This window comes from Coenobita brevimanus, chromosome 4 (genome assembly GCF_032717465.1).
Source record: "Coenobita brevimanus isolate Jiangsu-jjx chromosome 4, ASM3271746v2, whole genome shotgun sequence".
Lineage (NCBI taxonomy): Eukaryota > Metazoa > Arthropoda > Malacostraca > Decapoda > Coenobitidae > Coenobita > Coenobita brevimanus.
The window spans coordinates 38,718,961-38,738,597 of record NC_136957.1 but is presented as its reverse complement, the minus strand read 5'-3'; the positions used below and the strand labels follow the sequence as shown (position 1 = coordinate 38,738,597).

Sequence of the window (19,637 nt, the reverse complement as noted above, 5' to 3'; positions counted from 1 at the left end):
ATACATTATTTATTAAGAGTAGCATATGCAATTCCTTACAAAAATCATTAAATCCATCCATCCATCCATCATCCAATCCTACATTGACCGATGAGGAGCGTAGGAGCCCGGGGCTAGGCAGTTGGTCCCGACATTCAAGATGATTTTTGCTGATTTCTGCTCGTCCTCACTCTGCACAGAAGTACCGATTATATACCCGTATGAAACATTCTAGAAATTTCCATTATGTTCCACAAACTTCCACTTTTTTCAACGGCCTTCCCTGACCTTCCATTATATTCTCTTCGGTAACAAAACATTTTATGACCTTCGTGAAACTTCTTAATTCGTTCTTTCTTATATTTTGTAGAACTTTTGAACTCTTTCTATTAATTTTCTATATCGTAACATTCTCAACACGGTTTAATTTACTTACTGTATTCGCATTTTTCATTCTTTCCAAATGGGGGACCCCCTAACCCTCCCCCCCCCCTGTGCGCGGCCTTGATACCTGGTTAAGCTGGGTATCAAATTATTACAAAGTGTCAAGAAGAGAGAGGTGCAAGAGCTAACCTTAGCAAACATAACATTCCGGGCAACCTAAACTATCCCACCCCAATCTTACGTAACCCATCACATTGGGGCAGTGCTGTTCCAAATCATTACTGAGGTGAGAATGAACCAGGAGGAAAGTGTGTAGACAATCTTTTCTTGTTTGTATGTTGGTGACGAAACTTTTGAGCAGCTATGTTAAGTGACCGTGACGAAATGTGTGCGAAGAGGAAACTCAATGTCATTGCTAGTAAAAATTTGATTATCATGTCTGAGAAAGTTATTCATTTACGTTTATGGTTATAAAGCATACAGAATTGTTTCAACTTTGGATTGAGAATGGGGTACGAGTAGCTGAAAAAGATGAGGATTTTAAATGCCTTCAAATAGCAATGAGTAAGTATTGAAGCATGACGGTGAAGTGCAAACTGCCTGTAAAAAAAATTAAAGTTACAATCAGTGTTCAATGGCTCTGTTACAGTATCACACTACAAGTCAGACCGGGCTGAGGATGGCACCACCCTTAGTGTGTGTGAGGGATTACGAGGAGGAGGCCCGCAGGCTACTCCCTCTCAATGCTCTCGTCTACTACCAGTCTGGGGCACTGGATGAGGTCACACTCCAAGAAAACAAGGACGCAATGAATCGGTATGAACTTTGGCAGTACTACTTTGTGCCCGTATGGTATCTAGGGCTACCATAATAAAAAAGATTTCAGCATCATCTTCCAACCAGATGGATGTCCTCCATCTTCCATAACACTATTAAATTTGCTGCTTAGATATAACTTAAAACACCCATATCTACATTACAATGTCTTTTTGGATGGCATGCTTCCTCCAGTTTAACAAATAGTCTGGTGGCAGACAAAATAATTATAAGTGTATTCACTGGTGGTTAAGTATGCTTCCAAACAAACACATGAATCAGAATTACTCAGAGCCATATATTCATTCTGTCACACAGGTATATCATAAATATTTTGGTACGTACAAGCCAAGTTACACCTTGTTTTCCAGGTGGTACATTCGTCCACGGCTTCTGCGTGATTTGTCCCAGAGAAGCACGTCCACCACCATACTCGGTCACACTGTCAGTGCACCGATTGGCGTTGCACCCACTGCCATGCAGAGGATGGCAAGTACGGATGGGGAGTGTGCTAGTGCCAGAGGTGAGCTTAACAATATTTAAACCTTTATGTTCAAAAGTCATTAGGCCTACTATATTGTACGTAATACTGCACTGAACTATATAATGAATATGATGCATAAATGATAGGGTACTCGATTAAGTGCATGGATGTGGTGAGTGACTGTGAAAAGGCAAGATCATGGAGCTGATAACAGTGATTGAGGTGGCTGGATGATGTACTGTACGTATGAAGCAGCACATTACAAGAGTTTGACACCTACTTTTGAACCTGACAGTCAATGAAATGATTCTACCTTGCAGGGGAATGTGACGTGCATCTATTAATAAGAACACAAAACAAACTTGAGCAGATGATTAGGCCTGTGAGGTGAAGACAGCACTCCAGGGGTTTAAATGATGTGTTAATGACTGTGTGGGCCATTCCACTGTTGTTGACAGGGCTCCCACTTCCATACCTTTTTTTTTTTTCCTTGTTTTTGGATCCTACCTTAACCCAGTCTTGGGACGGGGAAAAAAAAAAATACCAAGATGATTACAGTATAAGGACGACTATACATACAGGACAGAAGAGCCTCGAACCATCATTTAAACATACCTACAATTTACAGTCTGTAATCAGACCCTATTATGAAAAATATTCAAAGTCTAGGTCAATATCAATCATCAAAGAAATAGAGAAATGTTTTGAATGAGATTATTATTATTATTATTATTATTATTATCATTTTGTTTCCCCAATCAGCCGCAGCAAGGTTTGGCACTGTCTTTACCATGAGCACCATCTCAACATCCAGCATTGAGGAAGTTGCTCAACAAGCACCATCCTCACTACGCTTCTTCCAGCTCTTCATTTACAAGGACAGGTAACAAACTGAGACTACAGCTAATAAGAATTAATGTATAGATGAGGGCAAAAAAGTTTATAGAATCTAGAACAATGGGAACCGCATGGAAACAAGACACAATATGGAAAGCTAATGGGAGACTTCTGGAAATCGTCTGCCGCCAGATGTCTCTCAGTGTTAACAGCTTCTCTGTCATGAACACATTTTCATTTACCGTGATCTTCCTTTGTTGATGTGAGAACTTGTGTGGCAAAATATAATTATACACTATTGAAGTATTGAAAAATCTTCGTAACAAAATTATAGCAGAGGAGAATACATTGCTCTTATTTCCCTGAAATCGAAGCCCAAATTTTGAAAACCTGGCACTTATATATTTCTTTTCGTCGTTTTTAATGGCGTTCCTGCGAGGCTGAGTTGATTCTTGCCTCCTGAAATGTTTGATACAGTACATACTGTAGTTTTAGCCATGCACATGTTTTGTTTGTGTCAGTCTCTCTTTCGGTGGGAAGTTAATGATGATGTATTAAATTATTCTACACCAGCCATCCTAGCTCAGACAGTCCCCTTTCCAAGATTTGATCATGACTTATCCCCCTAGGAGTACCACTGAGCTGTATAGTATGGAGGGGCTATCTCAGCAGCGAGCGTGTGACTTTGACTGCCACATTAAAACAACCGCACTCGTCATCTCCACCATGATAATGCACCTGGAACACTGTTCTTGATAGCGTGGTCTTAGGTCCTTGTAGAGAGATAGGGAAATCGGTTATGGATTGCTAAGCTCAGCCAGAATAAATTAGTGACATGTAGTGTCAAAAAGGTGAGTTACAGCACCCTTGGGTTATGGAGTTTTTTGTACACAGTTATAATAGTGAATTACAGTGTAGCGGAACGTGACCCTAATGTCGGACCTTCTCTTTAGTCCTTTCCCCTTTCTCTGCTCTGAAGGGAATCTCTCCGACATTATATACAGCTTGGAGAGGATGTGTGTGTTGTAATATCTGGTAGATTTCCATCCACGTGGACTGATTGACTAGAGCTGGTTACTCCAAGTGTCTGAATACGTCATGAAATTCTTGGTCGTCTGGAATATGAAGAAGTTTGAGATTAATTATATGGTTAAGGATTCTTGATGGTCTGGGACAACAAGGTTGTGGTTATTTTATGTGAATTGACATTCCTAGTGAGAAACTGAGTATGTCCCGAGGAGACATTACATCCTGTACATTGTGTTTGTGAGATATATCCTAATGCCTATATAATGTCTACATATCGCTAGATCACGCGAAACTGGCGTACCATCGACAGTAAATATTGTCCTAACATATTAATGCATACTATATACACATTACAATTAACTTGTAACTTAATTAAGTGAAATACATAATACTGTAAAAGTAACATAACTGTATGAATATTGTATTATTGCAGTTACATTGTGTTAATGCTGTTGTAGTTACATCATTTTAATGCAACTGTTATGCAGGTGTGACTAACATAACATTCTTTTAATGCAACTGTTACATGATTGTGTTGGTCATAAAATTTTAGTTACATCTTGTTAATGCAACTGTTACATAATTGTGTTGGCCATAAAATTTTAGTTACATTTTTTTAATGCAACTCCTCCCCTGTTTCCTTGCTCGTTGTTGTCGAGGGGGAAGCTTCGGAGATGTCGATTGGGACCTGATGTGTAGGGGAGCTATAGCAGGGTACCTTAATGCACTCCAAAAGTGTGGGAGTCTGGTTGCTAGGTTGATGTTGCACTCACGCCTCCACTCTGCTCTACCCTCTTTCCTCTCCTTGAGTCCCTGTCACTGTCTCAACTAATTTTGCAAGGCTTTTTCCTTGTACTATTGCTTCTTCTTTCCTTTTCTCCTATCCTCTCTATCCTATCTTTGGCATTAAATAGTGTGGAAATTTCCACGTCCATCAAAAGTCTCATCTGTGACCTCGAGTAAAATGCAGCAGGAAGGATATGGGTGTGCCCGTGGGCTATTGGTCTGGCCAATGGTAGAGATCATGGTGGTTCGGCACCACCCCAGTATGTGGACCTTTGCAGAGATAGACCTCTGCAGAGGTGGAGTGGCAGCTTTCGGTTCCAGGGGTGCTGTCACTTGGGGTAGGACTCTCAGCCAATAGCCGGTGGCCCAACATTGTGCTAGAGGACTTGGTCCTCCCACACAGTGTTGCTATCCCTTCTAGTGTAGGGTAGGGAGTGCATGCTGGGAGCTTGACCTCTACTTGGGTCATTGGTCAGGCCTCTAGACTCCGCGTTCCGCACAAATAGTACTTTCTTTTTCAACAGTCACAATGACGTTTTTCCTTTCCTTAGTTAAAATTCATGGCTATTGGTACAGGTTCCCCCTCCCCCAGTTCTGCTGATTGGTTCACCCCAGCGACGACCCCATCCTCTCTTCCTGGACTTTCTCCTTGTCAGGCAGATTTCCCCCTCCCCTTCTTTTCCACCACATTCCTTCTCTTCCTGTTCTCCTCCTACTTTGTCTTCTTCCTCCTCTCCTCATATAGTTACATCACCATCTACGTTACCCCAACCTGTCTCTCTCCCTGACGTCCACATATCTCCAATTCCCTCTTCCTCACCCTCCCTCATCGTCACACTAAAACCTTTCCAGGTCCCAAATGGCATCACAGGGTCTTCAACCCCCTCTACCAACACGTCCCTGGCCTCCTCTACTTCATTTGCAACCCAGTCTCCACTCCCTTCTTGTACTTCTTCTATTTACTCCGTTAATTCTTCGTCTACCTCTATCGCTGCTTCTACCTCCCCTCTCCTCATCTCCTCCCCCCCCCCACTCTTCTGTCTTCTCTATTGCTCCCCCTCCCTCTTCCTCACTGTTTGACCCTGGAACTTGGACTAAGTTCTTCAGTATCCCTGCTGGCTCTCCTCTCTCTTCTGATGACCTTCTCTTTCAATCACAACTCATCTCTCAGGTTGGTCCCAGTGTTCTCTTTCACGCCCGTTTCGATGACTCACGCCTAGTTACTGTTCACTCTGAACAAGCTGCAGCCACGTCTAAACTTGTTGACCCATCAGGAGTCCCTATCCCTGTTCAACGTGATGAGCTTCATAACTCATGTACTGGCACAGTTGTCTTACCAACTTCCCTTAAACTTGGAGACAGGTCTCTTCTAGAGTGTTCCCCAATAATCTTAGACATACTCACTGAACAGGGTTTTCCAGTCCAGACTGTGACATGATATTCTGTCCCTCCGCGTCGGGCGGCTTTCAGCTGCTCCTGGATGTCATGTATGGGACAGCAGTGGTTACATGTGGAGAACTCCCATGGATTAATAGAGATAAAGTTGGTGGTCTCTCTGGGGTTAGGGTGCTTCTTTGTGGAGATGGTCCTTGGTATGATGGGAGGCCCCAGGGGCGCCGTGTTTTTGGGGGGGTGTTTGGGGCTTGGCAGGGAGAGGCTTACAGGTGGAGACTCGGGTCAATGCCCCAATTTGTTGGGGAGTGGTGCGGGCGGCGAGTAGGCGCCTAACCAACTGGACATCCTTGTCGAGGTCCCCAGTAGGATCGTAGATTGTAAAATGCTCTCTGACGACGCTGGGGAGGATCCTCAGGAGGGTACTGAACACGTGTTGGTCCCAGGTGTTGGTATCTGCCTCCGGGTAGGCGGTGGCAACAAGACATTGGGTTTGTATGAGGGTATCATCTAAGTTCCCACTATATGTAAGGGCATCTAACTGGGAGAAGGCAATGACCTTTCCAAGCGAGGGTGTGATGGCCTATGTCACAGTGTGTTGAAACTGCTCCCATTTCAGCTGTGAGACATTTTCTGTGGTGATGCTCGATACAATTTTCCCGAGATGTGGAAAGGTGACTGCTGTTTTCTCACCGTCATTTTCAAAATATATAATACAGATTTGATCATGGACATATAAGTGCGTATATCGTATAGTTCGGGGTCGAACGTAGGGAGTTAATCGTGTGGTTTGGCAGCCATGTTTGCAAATTTTCCTTCTTCCTTGTTGCTCTTACTGCCGGATCAAGAACCACCGCTAGCCACCAGTGTTATGCAGCGTAGTCTGCCCCCGACTCCTCGGGTTCAGGTACGGTGTGGGCCTTGGGTTCTTTGTTCTTGACCAGGCCAGAGTATGCAGACAAGGAAGGGAAGCCCAAACACCAACCAATCAAAGGCACACATATATTGAATACAGAACACCAAGGTCCATAACCAGACCTAATCAATATAATACATTAACCACTACAGAGAAATAAAGTACACACTTGTATAGAATAATTCCACGATACGATATGCATGTGGCACTTACAATACACTGAGTATGTCTCACTAGAATATACACAGAGGTGAGGACACCACAGAACCTCTAACACAGTCTATCTCGATATGCATACATGCGAGTGACAGGGACAGGAATATTCTCTCATTCCATAACACCTCCCCGTGACATAGACGCAATTTTATATCACCTATAACACATCCGCATGACATAGACGAGATACAAGCTGTCTTATGTTACACTCGCGTGACATGGGACGTGGGGATATATCACTTATTACCTACTCGCGTGACATGGATTCACAGAGTACGAAGTATTACCCTTAGCACACTCACTTGGCATTGACAGGATATCACTATGGGGAACATATTGTATACAACAACTCAGGGGACAGAGACACAACACTGATATGTCTATGGGCTTAACTGTGCATTACATGGGGAGGGGGGGTGCACACGTGAGTCAGCCGGGGCCGAGTGCCTTTGCACAACTATTAGCCTTAATGTGAGTTCTTTGCTGGGTTCACCATTCACTGGATGGGGGGGTGGGGGAATATCACAAGGGACACTGGGAGGAATCTACTTCACACAAGATTGTACTCTATCACACAAGGGGGAACACTGACAGGAGATATAACAATAGTCTAGAGTTCTTTTACTCACGGGTACAGGCAGTGAGTGGCGCTTAGGCACCCCGGGGCCCACTATGCTTGCAGCCGCAGGTGGCGGCCGAGCATAGGGGGTGGGCCGTCAGGAGTGCACTCCTGGTGTGAGTTGCTGTCGGGATCACCAGGTGTCCTGGTGGAGCTGAAGGGCGGAGTGGTGGGCAGTCCTTTCTTAGTTGGGGCCCTGGGAGAGGAGTGGCCTTCAGGACTAAGGGCGAACAGGGCTAGGAGGCACGCGGCAGTGCACGGCACCTACCCTTTGTCGTGGTGGGTATCCTGGGGGAGGACCTGGCCGAGTCTGGGCCAGGGGTTGGCTGCGAAACGGGCAGTGACCTCCTGGAGCTGCAGTTGCGCTTAGGGTAGGCAGCCATCAGGGGATGGCAGTGGCCACCTGCACTGGGGGGAGTCCAGCAGCTGCGGTGGGTGGCAGGGGCAGCTTGTTGGCACCAGGGGCTGTAGTCTCGCCTCAGGGAGGAGGCCATCAGGGGTGGTCTGCGGCCACTCACTCTAGGGGAGTCTGGCAGTGGCTATCGGTGGCAAGGGCGGTGCCGCAGTGACAGGGTCCCTGGCCTCGGGGTGGTCTTGCCCTGGCTTGTCTCTGGCGGGGTACCTGCTGGGGAGCAGTCTCCACTTTCCGCACAGGAGGGGAGGAGAGAGAGGCATCGGGTCACAAGAGAGATATGTCGTTTCTGCTCGAAGCACGGAAAAACCTCCCCATCATCTCCTTGTGAGGTGGGGGGTCAACACCTTGTGCCCTCCTCCTGGGGTGGTGGTGTCCAGCTCGCTTTGCTGAGTGGGTATTTCAATCAGAACCACCCTGGGCCCCTGACATCAGGCACACAAACTACGCAGCACTACCCATGAGAAAGCCCCTGCATATAATAGAGCTCAATGTGGAAAACACACTATCATTTCAAATAAGTCATATAATCCTGGAACTGGGACAGTCTCTGAGTTAGGATGGCTGATGTAGAATGATTTAATACATCATCATTAAAATTCTGAAAAAAGTGAGACTGACACACACAAAGCATGTGCTTGGCTGAAACTACAGTATATATCGAACATTTCAGGAGGCAAGAATTAACTCAGCTTCGTAGCAGCTTCATTAAAAATGATGAAAAGAAGTATGTAAGTGCCAGGTTTTCAAAATTAATGCCAGGTGAAATTGAAAGAAGAGTAATAATAAGTGACAGGAAGGATGGAAGAAATAGGAATAGAGGAGGGCAGACACAGAAAAAGAATGACAAAGGTGAAGGAAGAAGTAAGTAGCACTACATCAAGTGAGTGGATGATGGTCGCCACCACTTACCACTATAATATACACGTGATTTGCAATATTCTTGCATTATACAAGCAGATTGAACTTTATTTCAAAATTGTGTTGAACAATAGATTGCATATACTCTGCATAACACTGTCATACACCGATTAAATGATGCAGTAATACAATGCAGTACAGGGAATATGGTAGAGAAAAAGTACCCAGTGAAAAACATTAATGAGGCAACTTAGTACTAAAAGTAATCTTACAGTCAGCTCCAAACTGCTGAATAATATCTCCAATCATTATATCTCCAAACCAGGGAATTAACAGCCAAACTAGTGCGAAGAGCAGAGGCTGCAGGATTTTCAGCGTTGGTGCTTACAGTCGATGGAAGCAGTCTTGGCATACGCAGAGGAGACGAGAGGACCAAGTTTACTCTGCCCTCACACTTAAAGTAATGTCATTTCACTTATTTTCCACGGCTTTTTTTTAGCATCTTAACAATAATATACTGCATTTTGCTACTGATATACTGCACTTTGCTACTGATATTCCTGACAACGTATTTCAGCATAACAACTAATGACCCTGTTTACTATTCCACGAGTGTAACACCTCAACAGTAGTGATGACTTGTATTTTACTTCTACTGCCAAAGTCAATTCAGTTTAACAGGAAAATAAAATAAATAAATAAATAAATAAATAAAGCAATAAGGTAATGTCAGTTCACTTCGTTTCGTTTCGTTTTTGAAGGTTCCAACATGCTTGCATGCGTCGGCCTTGGTCACCTAATGGCAGCTCTTCATGCTGCTCGCTCTATGGCAGCCTCCCTGTTAAGTGCATTAACCCTGAGGTCACACTTAATGACCCTGTCCCACGTCTTTTTCGGTCTACCCTTCGCAACCCCACCCCCGATATTAATGCCTCTCACTTTCTCCATGCAGTTATCATCCTGTATACTCTCCACATGCCCAAACCATCTCAATCTACCTCTGCTCTTCACAACACCAATACACCCCAGTCCCAACCTACCGGTAGCTCTCAACTCTTCCATTGTAAACCCAGCCCCCCCAGGCCTTGCACACAGGGTCGCACTGCACGTCCACCTAATCATTGTCATTTCACTACGTTTGAGCCTGCGAATATCCTCTTCCTTCACTGCCCAGGTCTCACTACCATACAGTATTACACTCCTAACACATGCCCCATACAAAGATCCCTTAGCACGTATGGAGAGCCCTCTCAGTGTCAGGAGAGGCAACAGTTCCCTGAACTTCTTCCAACCACTTCTCACCCTAGCCACAGAACTAGCTCTAGCCCCACCTCCAGCACATAACATGTCTTCCAACTAACAAAACTTCCACACAGTCAAGAGACTCACCAGCAAGTTCAGTCTTTTTATGCCTGACAATCTCCACCTGCTCTCCCCAGCACGCCATACACATAAAATCAGCATTATCTTGCAGTCCACCTCTAATACCACTACATTTTTCATGCACCCACTTATGAACACTGCACGAGATGGAATTACTTCCCACGCCCTTGTGGCAAATTGCACATGACCACTCTGCCACTTCATTGTGTGTGGTATTCGGTAAAGCAATTAATACAGAGACCCACACCACACTCAGGGCACCACATACATCTCACCATTTACCTGGGAGTCTCACTGAATTCTTGCACACAACACACCTCCTCAATTGTTTACGGCCACTTGCATCAACTGGAAGTGACTCAAGGTGGTGTCGTGAGATATATTCATGTCCTAACAGACACTGTTGCCATATCTCCCATTTGTTTCATATTATAGGCCCGCAGAACAGGAATGTGTTCCAGAACGTCAACCGTCCGGGACGGTCGGGAATGTTGACCGCCCTTCAGGGGTTAATGCCTCTGATTACGGCTCCCTGTTCAGGCACCACTCTCTTCTTCTTGCTATAGAAAGCATCCCTTACTGCTTGGTTTTCCTGCTTCCATATTTTCCTCCTAGGTTCATAACTCCTCTTTTTCATCACTCATTCTTTAAGCACCATGTCACATATAAATAATTTGTGCTGCTGCACACACTCCTCACTTCCTATAACTTTTACAACCCTCACTAACCTCCTATCAGCCCTCCTGACCAGAAAATAACCTATCTGACTGCTATTTCCCCCAGACTCATATGTAATCAACCTACTCTCTCGTTTCCTAAAATGTTTGTTGCACACAATCATGTATATTGCCTCCCCAAACTCGAGTATCGTATTCCCTTTCTCATTTCTTGTACCATATGCACATTCTCTATATACTCTTTCATATCCTTGAGCTGTTTTACCTACATGACCATTTAAGTCCCCCTCCCAAAAGCACTATCTCATTATCCCCCATACCACTTACTTCACATATTAAGTCATCACAAAATCTATCTTTCTCTACCTCATTCAAGCCTGCCTGTGGAGAATATGCCGATATAACTGCAAACATCATTCCACCGAACAAAATTTTCACCACTAATATCCTATCACTCTCATAACATTCATAACATATTCCACCCATTTCTCCACAACCAACACACCCACACCCCCATGTACGTCTGCCCCCCTCCCCCTTGCCAAAACAACTTATAATAGCCATCCTTCCCAACAATCTTTCTGGCTGATCCATCCGTGTACCGGACTTCCCGCAAACATGCCACATCCACCTTCCTCCTACTGAATGCCTTAATGACTCCCCCTGTTTTTTTTTGTTTTTTTTAGTTAAGTAACTACAGTGACACACTGTATTTTATTCTTGTTCCTACCAGACATTTCAGCTCTGAAGAAACACTTTTTAGTGTATGAGTAAAGCCTACAGAACAACGTCTAGAATGTGTATGCAATATCTTACGTGTATGTTTCTAACTTGTACATGATGGACTTCTCAACAAAAAAATAGATACAGTATTCCGGTAATGAAAATACTGTAATAATACTGCTACATTCCCCACTTTAAAATTATTTGAAACACGTAAATGAATCAGGAGTGAAATTCATATTTCATTTTTCAGTGGGAAATAAGTTAGGATGACGATAACTATAAAAATTCTAGACAGTGCTAATACTGCACACTATTAATTTATTTCTGCTTCTGCTATTTTTACTGCAGGATAGCTAATTTCCTGGCAAACGACATGTCAAGCAGCATGAACACTTCTGCTGGCGGGTCTGATTTAATTGAATACATGAAGAGTTTATCTGATCTTTCCCTCAACTGGGGAGATGTTGCCTGGCTTAAGAGGTAAGAAGTTCTTATACCATCCATCCACCTATCCAGTATAGTACTTCCCCACCAGGAGTGTCGAGGTCCCTGGCTAAGGTGCTCAGTCCATACATTTAAGGCAAGAGTGACTAGCTTCTTGACCCTCAGTGGCATTATGGGAGCAATAAATGCCAACTGCCCCTCAGAAGTACACTCTTATGTATGACATCTGGTTGAGAATGCCAAAATCACTAGTCCACCAGGTATATATAAAAAAATGCATGATGGCAACCAGGCTAATACACTACATCAGTAAACAGCACGACCGTCCACCTTAATGTCCCTGTGTGCACCAGACACTGTCCCAGAAAGGGGAGAGTACTGAAGTGTGACATGGGATGTTCTTACACAAGTCCTCGGTACAGGCCACCTACATCAATGTCACAACACCATCTGTTGTTGGAAATCAGAGATTTTACTATACATTTTGCACTGGACGGGTTTGTGAAAAAGAAAGACTGTTCTAATTTAAGAAAAGCTTCAATGAGATTTGATGGTATATTGAAGGTTAAGTATACAAACATGTTTAGATTCAGATGAGAAGGCATTTCATATTATAAGAAACAGTAAACTAAAGAAAAACTGCATAGGCTTTGTCAGATTTCTGCATTTTACAGTGCTAGGTGTATGATAAACTGTGACATTTTGGAACACATCCTTCATTTATATTGTACTGAATGTTGCCTGTGCTGTATTCTTATATAGTATTAAGTGCTCTGTACTCAATAAACCTCACTAGCTAACATTATTTTCCAGGCTAACCAAACTACCCATTGTGTTGAAGGGCATACTAACAGCAGAGGATGCCCTGCTGGGTCTGGAGGCTGGTGCGGCGGCCATATGGGTATCAAACCACGGTGCTCGCCAGGTGGATGGTGTGCCACCAACAGTAAGTATCTTGTAACAGAAAACTTCACTATACAATACAGAAGTTTTTTGTTTTTGTAGCATTAAACTTTTATTAGCACATCAGAGCCATGGACGTCTTGGGCTTGGCTCTTTAGTGGCCGCCACTTCCTTCCCGGTGCGTACAGTGGCCGTCACCACAGGGCTGCAGGGGACAACAGCTGAAGGGCATACAGTGGGCGTCCCTTCCTAACCAGTGTGTACAGTGGCCGTCACCGCGATGCTGCTTGGGACTGTACTAGGACAAGTTCCACCCCGATCCTGGCAAGAGCTGGCCCGGCTGTGATGTAGTCTTCCGGGACTGCATTCCTGCTGGTGGCTGTGTTGAGGGGAAGAGGGGTGCAGGGTCGTGGGGAACCTAGGCCCGTATCGCCCGCGCCTTGCGCTCTCCCTACGCGCCTCACGGTGATCTCCTCCTGGGGTGGGTGTGGGGCCGTGGGGCATTCCTGGGGTGGGTTACACATACTGTACTTCATTAATATTCATACCGTTATGTATTTCTTTCTGCATTAATTTGCTGTTCTTAACTGAAACACCAGCTAGTATGGTAAAACTAACATTGAAAATTCACACCTACTCACAATTCACCAGGAAAGAATTGCAAAACATGAAGTAGCTGCACTGTGAGGATATTTACCCCTTGGATCTGAATGACATCCTTTGTATTTAAGTCTAGTTGCTATCAGATGATTTTATTCAATCTTGGAAAGACCTCATATTGAATAGGTTTATTAAGGCTATTTCTAACCTGTCTAGTTTTATAATCTTTGAAAAGCCAAATAAAACTGTCAGAAGGCAAGAATATGATGAAAAAGACATCTGAAATCATTAAATATCTTCCCAAATCAGATAGAAGCCCTGCCTGAAATAGTCAAGGCTGTGGATGGTCGGTGTGAGGTGTATGTTGACGGGGGATTTTCTTCAGGCACACACATCTTTACAGCTCTTGCCCTTGGTGCTCAAATGGTACGTACTGCACGGTTCCCTCTTTCTCTCTCTTACTTTCTTGAAATCAATAAATCTTCATCTTCATTACCATCCTAACTCCTACTCCCAACTAAAAAGATGAGGTGATGTGCAAACCAAACAAATACTTGAGGGGCAGTCAGAGAGCGCATACCTCCGCCAATGCCGGATCCGGATCCGCCCGAAAATATAAAGAATTCTTTCTTGGTCCATGGTCCACCCTTCCACAAAATTTCATTGAAATTCACTGAGAACTTTTGGAGATATTGTGTGGTAGGATCCGGATCTGGACCCACCCCAAAATTTAATCAATGGTTTATTGACTCATGGCCCACCTTTCCACAAAGTTTTATTGAAATTCATTGTCAACTTTTGGAGATACAATGTGAACAAACAAACCAAATATTCCGGATCACAACCCAAATTTAATCGTTTGTTCATCGGCCATACCCTATCCCACCAAAAATTCTCACCAAAATCCGTTCACAACTTTTTGAGTGATCCAGCTGACAGACAGACAGACAAACAAACAAGCAAACTACTCCAACATCACTTTAATGAGTATATACTTTAATGAGTACTGAAGAGCCCCAAGACAGATGGATAGATAGACAGATAGATATCACTTTGCATATTTTCTTCACAGATGCAAGTTACATACAAGTAAATCATACAGTACAAAGAACCAATACTCTCAGGAATTCCTAAATTACAGCAATAAGAGCTAATGTGTATGTGTGCAGGTGTTCCTCGGGCGTCCGCTGTTGTGGGGGCTGACATGTGAGGGTGAGGAAGGGGCTTATAACATCCTGAATATCCTACAACAGGAGCTGGACTCGACCATGGCACTCTCAGGTAAACATATCATCAAGGTACAGTTGCAGACTATATCACTTTATGATAAGACAAATATGAAACTTACATAACATTCTAAAAAAGTTATTTGGGTTCTGAAGATTACTGTTCTTGGTTGCAGTAATCATTGCTGATTGTCTGTCATTTATTATACAATACATCCGATACCATTTTAAACATTGGCCTACACTACCACTGCAGACTGATATAAATATTTAGAAACCATCTGTACTGCTATGAGTATTACATAACACCCAGCACATACTGCATGCAACCTCATACCTTCTACAGCACAGCAGGAGGAGGTGTGCTGTTTTGTCCCCCCTGATTCATAGCCCAAAGAAACAGAGTACTACTCTGTATACCACTGACTCAGGTACACCTAATTAAAGTAGTTAGTCTAGACACATCAGGTACTGGCAAACAGTTCTACCATACATAATCAAGACATGGTACCTGGACACATTCAAAGGTACATTACAGATGACTGCTCATAAATTGCTTATGGTCCTGACAAGACCCATAACCTTTTTGCAACACACAGTACAAGAAGCTTACCGTATATCACTAGCTAAACAGTGCAGTAATCTAACAAATTTACCCACAGGTTGTGCTACAGTGAAGGACATCACAAGGGACATGGTTATTCGTAAAGAGTACTACTCACGTCTCTGAAACAGCACACAGATTAAAAAAAGTACTGTACCTATGCTGAATACAGGCAGCTTTTATCACAACAAAATCAAAATACAGAATCAAAGTCCGTTTGCGTCTCCTACCTCTATTTTATCGCAGAATTCATTAACACTTGAACGGTATGTAGTGGACTTAGGTGTATATTATCATTCATCTGTGGGTGATAAATACACCTTTGTTCAATACATCTTATTCAAGCATCTATGAATCTTGCAATAAGAAAGAGAAAGGAGAGGGAAACAAATTTTAGTATGTGACTACAATGAACTCGTGGGAGCTATTTTTGTCTGCTAAGAGGCCTCACTATCACCTCTTCCCTGGGCATTAACTTTGCATGTTGTACCTGGATATTTTCTTGCATCAGTGTAAATCGTACAATTACCTTTATAAAATCAGCAGTTTGTATCAAAACATTGTACATGCCACACCTTAATATTCTTTCACATCCACATTAGTCATACCTTAATGAAATCAACAAGGTTTGCATAAATTTTACATACAATATCAAAATCATGTATGGCAAAATAAACTGTTAATAATGAGGTGCTAGCAAGCTTCTTAAGCTATTAACGACATGGGCAAAGGTGTATATATGAATTGAGGGGTCAATCAATACATTTCCAATGTTGGTGTTTATTTTACAGTATATATATGTTTTAGGACTAATACAGGTATAAGAGTACATGGCATTATACCAGATAGTTCTGCACCACAGTCTACATTTAGAGGGTTTCTGTTATCGAATTCAATAAAAGTGTGTATATTAAAAAAAGACAGTTTAGAGAAACTGTTCTGCAAGTGCCTCTTCAGTTTATTTACAGGAAACGGTCTCTAAACTTCATCACAAAGAATTTTCCCCCCAAAGTAAGGGTGTTTTAAGGCAGGATCCAGAAACAGGAGAAAAGAAAGCATGAAGTAAAGCACATGAATGCAGTGTCTAGATCACTGGTTCTCAAATTGGGAGCCATGGCCCCCAAGGAGGCGACAGAGGGATTTTATGAGGCCAAAGTGGACTAGTGTTAGTAGTAAATCAGAGTGCGTCTGTGAAATTACACTTAAAGTCCACTTGCCATTTCCCACGACATGTTGATGTGAATCTGGTTTCTCCGCCCTTCTCCACATGAAAATAAAAAGCCGAAACTGGTTGGATGTGGACCCAGATATGATAATCATGTGCGTTATCAGTGACTCAAGCTCGACTCAGTCGACTGACTGAAAGCAAATCTTGTCATCCATCCTATTGATATGTAACACAATATGCATTCTGATTGATGGTTGTAAGCATTAAAATAAATGAAGAGCACAAAAACATTTTTTTTTTTCATCATTATTTGTGAGGGGCTTGAGAGGAAACTGAAGGGTAGCTACGAGGATGTTAAGATCCTCACAAGTAGGAAATTAAATGAAAAAGCTTGAGAAACACTGGTCTAGATATATATCCCAACATGTCCCAGCCTTAGCATGAAGAACTATACGAGTATGAAGTGGCCGAAAGAAAAGCTGTTGTTATATTCGAGGGGTTAAGGAGACTTTCTGAACCATTAATTATGAGATTCTTAGTTAACCCCCCAAATAAACACATAAACAAAGTACATAATCAAAATAACTCTTAAATGTTATCATTGTGAAAGAGTTCAAGGATATTGTTTTTATCCTTGCACTACAACAGATTCCTTCTGAACAAAGAAGAAAGTGATATTTTTGTAGGAAAAGAATGAAATAGAAATATTAATGAAGTAAAAAGGAGATATGCTGATTCTTTCACTACAAGAGGTCCATCCTTAGCAGCAAAACAAAAATGCAGTGAAAAATCTGAAACAAATTTAATCACTGCAGTAAAACGATACAATTGTAGTGAAGGGATCAAAAATACAAAAATACATGCATGCCACTTTGTTTCTACACCATCTCCCTAAAAACTGATTGTTTTGCACTTGCTGATGTAGGGGTGTATCTGCAGCGGGTGTATGTGGGGTGTATGGAGTGTATGGCTCCTGCAACTCTGGCGCTGGGATCATGAGTGTCATGGGAGGAGCATCATATTCAGGAGGAGGTTCATACATACGGTTGTGCTTCCCTCCTCGACGCAACATCTTGTCTGGAAAAGGAAAAAAAAAGAATGTTCATTACTGGTATCAATCTTTTACTACAGCCAAACACCTCAGTCCCAGAGGGGGTGGCCACAACCAGACCACAAGTCACCATGTTCTATGCAATCAAGCTGCCTTCTCTGCCTCACTACACTTTCAATCATATACCTTTCCACACGGTCCATCCATTCACATAACCTTCAGTCTCATTCTCCCTCTGAGTCATAATATACAGACAGTTCTCATTACCTGTATGGATAACGAACGAACTAGAATAGATAAATAGAAATTATTACCTCAGTATGTAGTGCATTTGAAGTCAGTTTTGCATTCTGAGAGAAATTTAAAATTTGAAGAACTCGCTCATTTCGTTTTGTTTTTAAAGGCTCCACCATGCTTGCATGCATCGGCCTTGGTCGCCTAATTGTGGCTCTTCAGGCTGCTCGATCTCAGGCAAGCTCCCTATCCAATCCCTTATCTTTGAGGACACACTCGGTGACCTCGTGCCAGGTCATTTTCGGTATATCTCTGGCAGCCTTCCTCTAACGTTTACACTTCTCACATGCTGCACCCAGTTATCATCCCTCATCCTCTCCACATGCCCAAACCATCTCAATCTACCTCTGCTCATCACAACACCAATACTGTACTCTCTAGTCCCATCCTACCTCTATCCATCGTAAACCTAGTCCCCTCAGGCTTCGCACTCAAGGACACACTGTACATCCACCTAATCACTGTAATTTCTGCACTTTTCAGCCTGCAAATATCCTCTTCCTTTACTGCCCAGGTCGCACTACCATACAGCATTACACTTCTAACACATGCCGCATACAAAGATCCCTTAGCACGACGGGAGAGCTCTCTCAGTGTCAAGAGAGGCAACAGCTCCCTGACCTTCTTCCAACCACTCCTCACTCTAGTCAATGAGCTAGCTCCAGCCCCACTGCCTACATATAACATGTCTCCCAAACAACAAAACTCTTCCATACACTTGAGAAACTCACCAGCAATATCAGTGCTTTCAAGCCAGACAGTCTCCACCTGCTCTCCCCGACACACCTCACACATGAAATCAGCATTATCTCTCATCTAAATCTAATGCCACTACATCATTTACGTACCCACTTATCACAAACACTGCACAAGATTGAATTACTTCCCACGCCTTTGTGGCAAACCGCACATGGCCACTCTCCCTCATCTTTGACAGTACTGCCAGCAGCCTTGGATACCAACATCTTTGTTTTATCCACATTACTCTCACGCCTTTGTTCCCCATCCCATCTCTCCACTTCCTACATCTTTCCTCTGCCTCCCTTTCATTCTCTGCAATCAACACCAAATCATCAGCATACAACATCTCCCAAGGGAGGCCATTTCTGAAGTCATGTGAGAGGGCTTCAAGCACCATGATAAACAACAAAGGACTCAAGACTGACCTCTAATGCACCACAGCATTCACGGAAAACCCATCACTCAAATCTCCATTCACTCTCATCTGGGTGCGAGCATCCACATACATTGCCATGACCATTATAACCAGCCACTCCTCGATCCCAAGTTTTGTCATTGCCCACTTCACCACCTCCCTAGGGTCTCTGTCAAAAGTCTTCTCCAGTTCAACAAAAATAAAGTACAGACCCCTTTTCTTTCCTATATATTTTTCCTGAAGCTGTTAAACAATGGATATGGCATCAGTGGTCCCTTTGCCTGGCATAAACCTAAACTGCATCTCACCAATATTCACTCTCTCGAATCATACCTTCTAGAACTCTCTCTATTATCTTCATTATTTGGTCCGAAAGGTTTATGCCTCTATAATTTCCTCTTTCCAGGGCATCACCCTTCCCCTTGTACACATATTCAGTCACTCTTCAGCCAATCATCTGGCATAACACACTCATATGTACGTGCATTTATCAAGTCAGTAACTAACCCCACTCCTGAATCTTCTGAGGCCTTCAGCATTTCAACAGTCAACCCAAACACACCTGCCGCCTTCCCCACCTGCATTCTGCCTATTGCCCTGTTCACGGTAGTCAAATATATATATATATATATATATATATATATATATATATATATATATATATATATATATAT

The 19,637-nt window shown here is 43.1% G+C and overlaps 1 protein-coding gene across 1 annotated transcript; it reads left to right on the top strand.

Moving 5' to 3' along the window:
• The first annotated feature begins 1,018 nt into the window (after positions 1–1,018).
• Positions 1,019–15,722, top strand: LOC145395765 (2-Hydroxyacid oxidase 1-like). The gene is made up of 9 exons (XM_080269308.1): positions 1,019–1,179; positions 1,551–1,702; positions 2,426–2,546; positions 9,057–9,191; positions 11,866–11,997; positions 12,775–12,907; positions 13,774–13,890; positions 14,634–14,745; positions 15,353–15,722. The coding sequence occupies exons 1-9, from the start codon at positions 1,043–1,045 to the stop codon at positions 15,418–15,420; spliced, it is 1,107 nt and encodes a 368-aa protein (XP_080125434.1). The 5' UTR covers positions 1,019–1,042; the 3' UTR covers positions 15,421–15,722.
• The last annotated feature ends 3,915 nt before the right edge of the window (positions 15,723–19,637 follow it).